This window comes from Aedes aegypti, chromosome 2 (assembly GCF_002204515.2).
Source record: "Aedes aegypti strain LVP_AGWG chromosome 2, AaegL5.0 Primary Assembly, whole genome shotgun sequence".
In the NCBI taxonomy this organism is placed as follows: domain Eukaryota; kingdom Metazoa; phylum Arthropoda; class Insecta; order Diptera; family Culicidae; genus Aedes; species Aedes aegypti.
The window spans coordinates 471,097,312-471,110,151 of NC_035108.1; the positions used below are offsets into that span (position 1 = coordinate 471,097,312).

A 12,840-nucleotide genomic window follows, 5' to 3' on the forward strand; every position below is an offset into this window, starting at 1 on the left:
TACTACACGCTTTCCAATTTCCCATGACGCGTATACGTACCGGACGAAGCAGACACCGAGTGCCGCATGGTGGTAAAGGCAATTGAGTTGATTTCCGCTTCCGGTGACCACATGGTGCTGGCAGGTATTGTATCACAAAGTTCACAATTCACACAACTCTCCACAAAAAATCACAATGGTTTTTTTTATCTTGAATTATTCGTAACACTTCACGTCGAGACAAACCTGACTCGGTAAGATTCACACTAAACCCCTCATTTCAGTAGTAGTTTCACAAATCGCACCTGATGGGCGACGACGATTATCACTGAGCACGCGACGAAGACGATTCACCGGCAACTGTTGCGGCTTACTGCGATTCGGTTTGTTCAAATTCTCTTCTCTTCGCGCTGCTGTTAGCGACATTGTCCAGTTTATGGCACCGCTTGCTTCTACCTGTCGGCCTACTGCTGCAGAGAGATGAGTAGGATGTGATTGATACCGTTATTGATGAGAAAAATGTCTACAAAATCACCACCATTCGAAAGATATAGTATTCAAGCAACTTCTCTGTGAATTTGAAAGTACTGTGTTCGTCAAAAGATGTGTGCCGATTCGTTAGACATTTTTTCGCTAATAACGATTTCAAATACACCGTGATGAGCTTATCGTGCTTGTTGACCGAAAAAAAATTCGGCAAATTTTAGGGATGGTTGTTGCCTCTAAGGAACGCGCACACACTTTGCGTGAGTAAACAGAGTCGTGAGTGAGAAGTTTTGTTTGGTTGATAATATTTTTCAGCCCGATTTGCTGGATGATGATTATGATGATAAACAGCTGACCAGCCATCGTGCCCGCTCAATTAACCCCTTGCAGTGAAGTACGTCAATATTTGGGAGCTGTTATTACTGGGGAAGCTCTTCCAGTGGGGGGAAACTGATTATGATGGTTTATGACACCCAGTCTGGAGGTTGTTTGGGTCATGGATGGCAGGCAACGTCATAATGTGAATGGATTCGGCAAACTTTTATGCGTCGTCGGTTCAGATCGAACCGGTATGGGAAAGAATGAGTGTTTTTCCTGCGAGTTCGCTTCGATAACTGTTTGTTTGTGTGACGTTGACCTATCAATTGACGAGGAAATCATGGATACAGTAATACTTCGATATAACGAAACATCGAAGCTTGAAAAAGCCAAGGGAACATCTTAGAGGTAGTTTTATCTTTATTTACGTAGATCATGTTTTCTTGAACTCATGAACACCTTGGAGTATAGGTGTTCAGATTCATGAAGGTACCCAGTGCTCATCTGGAACTATATCATTGCATATCATGCTCAATCAATTATAATCAATATATAAGGTTTTCAATTTATAAGGTTTGAGTCCAACGTCTAAGGTTATCCAAGAACTCCTTCGAATTTAGGACTTCTAATATACACGCATAACTAGGGATGTTTCTGACGTTAATGTTTAGAACTAAACAGACTTAATGAAATACGTCCTATCAAGTTTCGAAATCTACGATTGTTTGTGGCTATGCAAAAACATCTTTTAACAAAGCACCTAGTATCTACAGGCGTAACCGGAGATCTTTCAGAGGTTTATGAATGAGGGTAAAACACGAGCAGACTCATACAAGAATTTTCTTTCAAGTATGTAGTCAAATGGCCTTCTAGGGTTATACAAGAACTGTGTTGAGTACAGGACTCTGGATCAACAAACGTAACCAATAATCTCTTGAACATAAATAACAAAGTTCCACTTAGAAGCATAGAATTTTATTGACCTGCATGAATATAAACCTTTTAATATAATCTTAAATAGCCAACTTATTATCATAAATCACGTTTATAGTTCGAAAAGTAAAAACGAGGAGGTTACATCACATCGAGGTCTGACTGTATCTGCTGGAAACAGAAAATGCTTATTGCTTCCAAGGAATGAACATTGAAATGACATTGAAATATGACCTTCCTGGAATTTAAGCGCTTCTGTCGAGGACAAAAGGACGCCCATTGATGGATGATAGCAGCCCCAGTCCTCTTCCATCTCTGTCAGGGGAAGGAAAGTGTGTCTTCTTCTCTCCCCAGCAGTGTTCGGTTTTCCATCGATATCGAACTACAAAGGGCCATTAAAATCATTTCCCTTGCTCGATGGGACGATGTCGTGTCGAGTCGTGTCGTGGGATTTTGTCTGACAATTTGATCGTTAGGGACACGAAGAAGGCTCCAAATGTGCTGGGGTTGAAACGATAGAATTCCATTGGGAAACTATTCAACAAACGTGCAAACAATTGAAACGAATTTCATTGCTTTGAAGAAAATTTACTTTTCCTAAAAAATCATGTCGTTTATCGTACCCAATGTTCTTTCAGTTTTGCCTCATCATTGCAGGAAGAGAATGCTAGCTTTTATCCAACCGGAGATGGGACGCTTGATGGCGAGTGTTTAATAGCTAATCCTTGTTATCATTCATCATTTCGAGCTTTTTGGAAGTCACATTTGTCAAGTTGGACAGGCGCTTCTTCTTTACGTCCCCACTGGGACAGAGCCTGCTTCTGAGCTTAGTGTTCTTATGAGCACTTCCACAGTTATTAACTGAGAGCTTACTATGCCTATGGGAAGTCGAGAAAATTTCCCACCCGAAAAGATCCTGGACTGGTAGGATTCGAACCCACGACCCTTAGCTTGGTCTTATTGAATAGCTGCGCGTTTACCGCTACGGCTATCTGGGCCAGTTGGACAGGCGCTAAAGGCGAAGATCTGAAAGTGGGGTCATTGAGCTGATTTCCTTTCTTTGAGTAATGTCCTTCCTTTCGCAATGAGTCAGATTCTTGGAAACACAGTCAATTCTCTACAAAAATCAATATTGATGTCACTACCGGCTTGAGTTTCATTCAATATGATAACAGCATAGACAGGGGCCTAGATTGACGTAGCGGTAAACATGCATCTTTTCAGCAAGACCAAGCTAAGATCTTTAGCAAGGTTGTTCAGAAAGTCAGAAGTCAGAAAGTACATCCGAAACTTGAACAATTCGGTTCTGAATTTTGTCATAAGGATGAGCCAATGAAATTGATCTTTTATGAATGTTCTATATTGTAATCCAATGACATAGCAAGTTTGAGTCTCTGGCAAAGTTGTTCAGAAGGTTCAGAAGTTTATAGGGTATTCTTTATGAGTATTTGAGATATACATTAGTTAATATTATGAAGATTAATGAAAGAAAACACAGTCAAACCTCCATGAGTCGATATCTTAAGGGACCATCGACTCATGGAAATATCGAGTATTGGAACAGAAATGTTTTGGAACGCTGTTTGGAGGGGCCATCATAGTAACCAGGAAATTTTGTTTCTAGTATGGTTCCATGGGTCGATATCGAGTCGTGGAACATCGACTCATGGAGGTTTCACTGCATTTCTCTATATTTAAAATCGAGTGAAGCAAACTTAGCTGAAGCTTTTATGTTTAAAAAATGTCATACATCATTCAAACACTTTTAGTATTTTCAAAATGGTGCTTGTGCTTGCCTAAGATTTTTCCGGGCTGTATGGAGTTTTTTTTCGATTTCCGTCCATGAATTATTTTCTTATGTTCCTTCAAGAATTCTTTCAGTAATTCATTTTGTACAAAGTCTAATAATTATTGCTAGAATTCATGTATTCTTTTTTGAATGTTTTTTTTTCAGAAATTCTTTTAAAACGTTAACAAAAACATCCAGGGATTTTTACTGAAATGTATCTTAGTTTTTTGGACGCTATTATCCTTGAATTCCTTCAGCAATTTCTCCATACAGCTTCATCCAGAACTTACAAAAAAGAAACTTCAAGCACAGACAAACAGACGTAACACTTAGAGCAAATCTCGATCAAAATCATAGTCACGAGGACATGTACGCCCAATGCTAAAATTAGTGTGTTTGGCCGACGGACCAACAGATGGCGTTAGTGTGTAAACGTCAAACGCGAACAAAAACGATATGAGCGCTGCGGGTGGTGGATTGGCCACCTACCATATTTTTGAATCGACCGTTAAAAAGGTGGTCGATGGACAATGATGAGAGTGTGACGTCTGTTTGTCTGTGCTTCAAGGTATACATCATATGATACCTTCAGAGACCTTTTCAGTGATGCTGTCAAAAGTATTCCATGGACTGTTTTTTTTTTTAATTTCTTAAGAGAATTTTTCAAAGATTATGTTCACGATACTTGAATTTCTTCGAGGATTTTCGATACGTGGAAGGAAATTCTCCAGGGAAACCACTTGGAAATATCGTAAAATTGCCATCAGTTATTTTTTCAGGGATGTCTCCAAGTAATTGTTCATGTAGATAAATTGATTCATAACTTCTGGAACAATCCTTGTACGATTTAATATTGATAAGATTCGAGGAGGAATCTTATGGACGTAATCGATGACAAAAGTTAGGAATCAATTTATATATTGATTTTTTCGAGAAAAATCTTTAAAACACCTACTTCTTGAAATTCTTATGGTATTTTTCTTAGTAATTCTTTCGGAAAAATTATTGAGGCTTTTCTAAGAATTGCACAATGAGTTCTTGTTGGCGTTCTTTCTAGCGCATCTTCAAAGTTGTTCTTGACGGGGTTGGTGGTCTAATGGCTACCGCTTCTGCTTCATATGCAGAAGGTCATGGGCTCAATCCCAGGCCCGTCCCTTTCCTCGTACTTTGTAGTTGTATCTCTCAGTTGCTTCTATCTTCTACTCTCAATCTATCACACTCCCACCCTATCCGTTCATAGCAAACGCTAGAACCAGAGACGGACAAGAAACCGTTTCCCTACGCTTCTATTCTATCATCGTTGTAGCACGCCTTTCCTTGCACCTGATACATAAGCAGTCTGCTAACCAAAAAGCAAACCTCTCAGCCAGAGCCAATCCTTGGAGGAGATTTCGTCAAGTTCTTCCATGACTTTTAAAGAATCCTTTTAGGAATTATTTTTTGCGCCTATCCAAAGATTATTGATGGAATTTTCCAATCAAAAAATCCAAGAAATTTCTCTTTTGATTCCTGCACGGATCCATGTAAGAAGTTCTTAAATAAACTTTGCAGATATTTCCATAATTCAGTGAGTTGTTGTCTTCTATTTAAAAAGGCTTCATACCATCAATATTGAAGAAAATTATTATACCAGGAGTCCAGGAAACATTGGGAATTCTCACAAGGATTTTTCTACCGATAGGTCTCTTCCGTTAATATGACGCGAACAAATACAGGACAACAATTTGAATCTATGGATCAATGTTCGATGGAGTACATAATTATTGATCTATTAGTTTTGAAATAATGTAAACAGCACTTTAACTACGTGAAATGATACCCGAGGAAAGCTTTTTATGATTTTGATCGATTTATCGGTTGAAATATAATAACTGAGAGCAAGACAATGTTCCCAAGAAATTAAATAGAAATCGATTTTTTCCATAAGGGGCAGTGCTATCGAATGACATGAACATCGCATGACTTTGACTATTTATTATTGCGAATATTTTCTATCCCCGTGGAAAGAGTAGTTGGGAACGTTTTTCCTGGTGATCATGTCTGAATTCAATTTCCGCATGGAAGATCGCTGTAAGCATTTGAATTTTTCCAAAATGTTGACATTTTCAGCTTTCATTAAGGACAAATTGAGAACTCACTGAGGAATTTATATTTTTGAGCTTGCAGCAAAATAAAAGCCATATTTTTATATCATCAAAGTTGGTACACACCCTCAGCCGAGTGGTTAGAGTCCGCGGCTACAAAGCAAAGGTGTCTGGGTTCGTCTGGTTGGTCCAGGATCTTTTCGTAATGGAAATTTCGTAATAGAAATCCATAAAACTTTGAAGGCAAATTTTGATAGGAATTTTTTTTTTCTGTTCTGAGAAAAAAAATAGCGACAATAATATTTCGAAGCTGTGATTATGAATTTTAGGGAACTATTAACGATTCTACATATATGGACTAAAGGTAAGGTAATTTCAAAAGGAATGCCTAATAACATGTCTTCAGTATAGAAAAGTCTAGTAAACTTCTATAAAAACACATACAAAATTATGCACAATATTAAATGATTTTTCAGCAAGTTTGTTGAAAAAAGTTAATAATCAGGTTGGGTAATGTGGAGAAACTTGTTTTTTTTTCATTTAAACTTTCAACCTTTGAATGCTAACCATAGTTGCTGGATATCTTTCTAGTTTCTATTTTAATCATAAGGTAATGTAAGGTAGCTATAGGACATGTAATTTCAAAATTTTAGTTATTGTGTTTGTACGCATGCGGTATATATTTTTTGATTTTTTTTTATCGTTAGCTATCGAAAAACTAAACATTACATATACTTTGCAATTGGATTAAATGAACAAATTGATGTGAAGTTTTGCGAAAAAGTTTCCCATCAGTCAAACTTCCACTCGGCTATCGAGTAACGGACTCATGTTCCGTAACCGGTCGTTTGAGAACGTCGCGACCCATTGGGAGCCCACACAATAGAAATCTCAGCCAGCACGTCGTTGGCGAGTGTGGGTGGTAATTTCAATACCTTAAAAAAATGCGCTCTCGGGCTAGGCATTGGATATAAATAGGAAGCGTTGTGTTTGCATGGGCATCAGATTCTTCCGAAAGAGGTGCGATTTGCAAAAAAGGACCACGTGATTATTGAGCTGAAATCGAAATCAGGTAAACTTCTGCGTCCATGAGTCCTCTCATGGCGTAGGGGTAACGCGCCCTAACTAGAGATCAGAGAGTCGTAAGTTCGATTCTCACCGAGAAGACGTGTAACTTTTACGCAAAATTTCTCATCAATTTATCCATTTAATCCAATTGCAAAGTATTGTAATGTTAAATTTTTCGGTAGTTGTCAAACTTCCACTCGGCTGGTTAGCCGTTGACCACGAATCATAATTAATTAAAAACAAGATTTTTGTATGTTCAATTTTCGCCACGCCGACGTACGCCACCACCACCAGCGAAAATTGTCAACGGCGATGACGCCGCCCCCAGCACAAAAATACTCTGATGCCGCCGACGATCAAAAATATTGCGGTGCACAGGTCTACTTTAAATAATGTTTTCCAAATTGAAGGAAGTTTTGCATGCCATACACTCTGCCGACGCACAAATAAAGAATAAAAAGATAGAAAACTGGAATGTTCAGCAAAGTTGGAATAAACTTCAACCGGGATCCATTTTTCATGAAGGGTTCAAAGTTATTTGAAAGCTGGCAAAACTGCTCAAGTAAACTCGGAAAATTCGAAATATTAAACTTTCTGCAGGTTATTTCAGTGAAATCTTAAACAAACTAAACGTATGCATTTTGCGTTTTTCATTACACTGTGGAAAGGAAGGAATACACGAATAAACGAAGTTACGGAAATTGCGTACGATTCGCACAAAATCGAGCTCCTTGGGTTTATTGACAAATGTTATTACGCCAAAGATGACCATTTTTGACACCCACCCACCCCCTTGTAAGGATTTTTGTATGACTATTTTACACATATTGTATGAGCCGTAACATCACGAAGACATTCACCCACCCTTTTCAGCATTATGAAATTTGTGAATGAGCCCTTTCGGACCAACACATCGTATGTGTAATTTCAACTCATTCTAAAAAACTGCTCCTTTGTTGATTTCTTTTCCTTTTTCGCAAATTTAATGACACATGAACATGTTTCGCAACATTAAACATCTCAATGTGACATGAGATTTGTAAAAAAGGAAGCATAAGGCAGCACAAAATCAATTTTTCAGCATGTGCGAAAATTACGCACAGATGTGTTGGTTTGAAAGAGCCCGATTTTGTGTGAAGAGACTAAGCTAAATACAGTCAGGATTCTTATTTGGTCATATAAGACACATGGTTAGGGGGCGTCATAAGAAATCCAGGGATTTTGTCAATTTAGTTAAGCACTTGCCGGTAAGGGCGATTAAATTTGTGATAGAAAAGAGATTATATAAAGCTTATGAGATTTGCATGTAACTTTTATAACAAAGATCCTGATGAGCAAGCAATTTGGTTTTGTATATATTTCCGGATCCTGACTACTTAGAAAGATATGACGTTTTTGGCAAAGTTGTTCAGTAAAAGTAGTAGTTGCTCATTATTTGAGCTATGAGATTTGAAATTTTGCCACCAGATAGCGCAAGAAAGCATGTTATTTTAGTTTGTTAATATCTTAGGAATCTAACTACTTAGAAAGATGGCGTCATCGCCAAAGTTTATTCAGTAGACCATGGTCTGTCATGTTCAAGCCAGTATATTTTGAATTTTGCCACCAGTCGGCGATAGTAAAAATATTTTTATTGTTTTGTGGATATCTCAGGATCCTGACCACTCAGCGTTCTTCAGTTTTTCGGCAAAGTTATTCAGTAAGTCAAGGTCTGTCAACACACTACTAGATAGACTTAAAACTTTGTATTCAGTTGACATCATCTGTTATTATTTCAGCCAATAGCTTTGAAATTCCGCCACCAGGTTGGGCTAGTGAGCATTACATTTTATAGTGCAGATATTTAAGATTCCAGACCACTGAGAATAATGGTATCTTCGGCAAAGTTGTTCAGTTTGGGTTTTATTATTTGAGGCATGAGATTTGAAATTTTGCCTCCAGGTGGCGCTAGTGAGTATACGATTTTTGTTTTACGGATATTTCAAGATCCTAACTACTTAGGTAGAGGGCGTTTTTGACAAGTTTTTTTTTTTTGAACTTTACTGTTGTTGATGTGGTCACTAGCGTAGCTAGATAATCGCAGAAGGCACGTTGATGTTTGAATTGATCTATCACTTGGTTATAGTCAATAGAAGTTTATCGAGAAACGTTTTATTAATGTTGAGTTGTTGGACGGTAATTCATCGCTAATCCTGCTAATTATCGAACAAATTTGCCAAAAAAAAACACATTATTTTAGTTGGGCAGCATTCGATACACCACCAGATAGAAGTTTTAAGCTCATGGATTACGTTTGGTAGCAAAATTCCAAAATTTATTTGCCCGAAGCGCACAGACCATAAAAAACTATTTTTTTATGCAGAAGAAGTCATCCTTCAAGCCTATTGAAGTTGCCTGGTGGCAATCTTTTGAATTCCATGGTTAAAATAATAATAGCCAAATGAGATACTGAAAAAAATTGACGAAGACGCCATCTTTCAAAGTAGTCAGTACAGATGTTGATCACTTACTTCTGGTCGTTAATCTGAATTTCGGTTGTAAAAAGAAAGAGGTTGGAATATACCGTTCTGATTCAAATTCCAGATACTCTACTTTGCATGGGAAACATTTCATACGAAATGTATCCATATTTGCCAGTTAAAGGTCCCCACTCACGAGGGTTGTTTTAATACAAATTCTCCATAGATATTCCTAAAAATAATAGAATTTTCTATTTCCTTAAAGGTCCCTCTAATGACTAGGTAGGTTTAATTAATGTTTTGAATTTATTTTGGAATAAAACAATTTTACTGTCAATTTTATCCAAGGCATTTTTTCGAGTAGTGTGTGGTCTTCCGATTCCATGGCATGCTCTTGCAGGGTGAGCGATGGAATCAAGACCAATCGTTTTCGGTCCGCGTAGCGCGAGCGCGAAAAAAAAAAATAAAAAAAAAAATTCGCGTTTCTCAGTTAGTATGTATGCTTCAAATAAAGCTGAAAATTGTGGCTGCTCAATCAAGGATGAAGGATCAATTGGTGAGCTCGTTTCATGCTTTTTTAATCTATAAAATATGTATGACCGCACATTCAATCGTTACAAAGGTGGGACATAAATATGATTATTCAATAAACTATGAATGGTTCGTCACTGTAAGTGTCGGCATATACTCTAATTCATATATTTATGCATAAAATTCTTCCTTTTACCTTTATTTTTATAAAAAAGGCTTTGAATGGTTTGGTCTGTTTGTCTGTGCTAGAAGTATAGACTTGCAAAACGTTAATTTTATTCAAAACACTTTGAATGGTTCGCCACTGTAAGTGTCGGCATAAGAATATTATGTGATGATCCAGCCAATCGATTTATATTTTTCAATTTGAGTAAAATATTGTTACACATGCTTTCGTCATAACAGCTGTAGGAATGTTGCTTTTACCTATTTGTTCAACAAACTTTGAATGGTTCGTCACTTCATGTAACGACATTATTTACTCCTATTTTAAAATTTTCCATGTCAATTGGAATATATTATATTCCTAAGCATGTAAACAAATAATCGTTTATCATGGTCTAATCGCTTATCAAAGTGAATCCTGTGACCCAACGATCCTCCCCATTGACAACCATCCCTCCCAGTAACCTTTGTGGAGATGCAGAGGTAAACACGGTCTCCAAATAGCAAAGGTTACACACTAACATTCCTTCCCTCAACCCCACCTGACTGCAAGGACGTGGCCGGCGCCGTTTTTGACCATGTATGAATAGAGGCACTGAATTATGCACACTGAAGAAGATTATGGCCAATCCCAGCCGAACTTCTAGTTGATTCTTTGTGCATCTTCACTGACTTTGGTCAATCACGGAATAGCAACCATTGATATGTGTAGTCAGTCTAAGCTAAGCTAAGCTAAGCTAAGCAATTTTATCCAAGGCATTTTTTCCATTTATTTGTATACCATCAATCATTAAAAACAAATTATCATTACTTGGTTGGACTGATTGAAAAGTTGGCGAAGCTTCGATCTTACTCTAGCCATAAGTGTTAGTGCAGACTTTCGGGCTATTTTGGATTCGGAATATTTAATAAACCACACATTTCTATTAGTGTGCATAGTCAAAACTATTTGAAAGCTGAGTGTCTTCAATGCTTGATAACGCTGAGATCCAACAAAATGATTTATTTCATATGTTTTTTTGGTTAGAGTAAAGTGGGGCGAAAGTTCGAGTTTCTTTTTAAGATTTCTAGCTCAATTTAAAACAACTTTCAAATGTCATTAAAAAACTTTCAAATGTCATGGTGGTTCAAATGCTATTCAAGTAAGAAACTTCCACTCTAAATTTCATAAAAAACGATTGAAATTTGGAAAAATTATGGCTATTTGTTGTTTTTTGACGTGAATATTGTAATTTTTGGTCAAACTTTCGTTGCATAAAACGAAACATAGATTAAATCTTTTTCAATATTTTATATAACGGCGTTTCTAGGCCTATCATAAGGATGCTTTGAGGAGTATAAGTTTTTGAATAAATGCTGGGAAACAATTTTTGGCTCATAGAGGTGCAAAAGTTCGAATCAGTGGGGTAAAAGTTCGACCCATGTACAAACACACAGGAAAATTTTCAAATTGCTTAAAATCCACATATTATCTTCAAATTTCACGAAATTTTCCTGATCGTGCGAAAAATGTTACAAAAATTTTAACATTTTCACTTAGTTTCGCGAAAAACCGCTATTTTTGGGTATATTCCAATTATTTCTGTTTTGAGCAAATTTTTGAAAAAAATAATTAGTGTGTATTTTTCGACAAACATAAGTTTACAGGTGGTATTGAGTATGTCTGTCATAAAACTATCAATATTTTGTGTTTTAGCCAGTGAACTTTTGCCCTACACTAGATTCGAACTCTTGCCCACCGGTGGGGCAAAAGTTCGTTTAAGACAATCAATTTTGAAACTGTTATATCTAAAAATGGGTAAATATTATGACACAAGTTTGTTCAGCAAAATAATAGCCAATGTTCTAAAGGACTGTCACTGTATTGTATTTATTAAGATTCAACTGCTATTGTTTTTCTGATAACTTTGATTATACCACTAAGGTCGAACTTTTGCCCCACCTTACACTACTTGTACTTCACTGAGACCTAACAGTGTACTTATCTTTTGTCGAAACCCGATTCAAAAATGCGTTTCGCAAGGAAATGGCGTCACAAGCAAAATGTTTAAAGCTAGGAACTATATTATTTCTCCTCCTCATCTGATATTTGGGTGGTGGTAAATTATTGAAGCCAAATACTGTTTTATGACAAGTGTGCCAGAACTGAATTATCTTTGATTGATAATCGCAGTTTCGCGTCGTAATATATAGCTATTAGCTGATTGTAACATAACAGTCTGTAATTATATTACGCAGATGACAGCGGCACGAATGATCCTATCTTTATGGTGGAATTGGAAATGGAATGATTGAATTTGGCATGATGCTAGATTCCATTGCATCATCGGACTGTTTTTGGATAGTAGTAAATTCACTGTTATAGGTATTCATATGGTGTTTTTCTTAGCCTAGTGGTAACGCCCGTGGCTACATAGCTAAGCCATGCTGAGGGTGTCTGTGTTTGATTCCCGTCCGGTCTCAGATCTTTTCTTAATGGAAATTTCATCGATTTCCATGATCATAGAGAAACATCGTGCCTGCAACACGATATACGATTGCGAAAAACTTAAAGAAAGCTCTAGTTAATAACTGTTGAAATGCTCATTGAACACTAAGCTGAGAGGCATGCTTTGTCTCAGTGAGAACGTAATACCAAACAACCTCAATCTCTCTGTATTACGAATTTCCAAATTTTCCCAAACATGACAACAAAGTTGTCCATTTGGAAAACCACTACACATTAAAAAGAGCGTGCCTTTGCAGTGAAAGGCAGAAAGGGTGGCTTGTATTGTAGGAGGTCCAACTGTATGTTGAAATCGTTCATCGTTTTACGGAAAACAAAACTTCTCACTCCATTACACAATATCGTCATGCTGTGACACGAGTTGTCTATCTTTTCCAATGCTCTGTGTATTCTATCGTTTCGTTTATTAATTGCTGAATTTTTAATACTGTCTTGTTCTTTACATTCAAAAATACTTGCATTCATTCATTGTTTTCACAACACCATCTATGTTTAAAACTCACAGATTTGTTCGAATAAAAG

General features: G+C 37.0%; 1 protein-coding gene across 8 annotated transcripts in view; it reads right to left on the reverse strand.

The window, feature by feature from the left end:
• LOC5567332 (apoptosis-resistant E3 ubiquitin protein ligase 1) overlaps nt 1-12,840 on the reverse strand; it is a 227,448-nt gene that overhangs the window by 176,461 nt on the left and 38,147 nt on the right. For 3 of the 8 annotated variants that reach the window (XM_021848345.1, XM_021848344.1, XM_021848342.1), the window contains exon 2: nt 41-449. The exons of 2 other annotated variants lie outside the window; for them this stretch is intronic. In XM_021848345.1, the coding sequence (XP_021704037.1) occupies nt 41-113 (73 nt within the window). In that variant the 5' untranslated portion in view covers nt 114-449. Of the gene's footprint in view, nt 1-40; nt 450-12,821; nt 12,838-12,840 lie in introns of those variants that run through there. 3 more of the 8 variants (XM_021848347.1, XM_021848343.1, XM_021848346.1) reach the window with 2 other exon arrangements.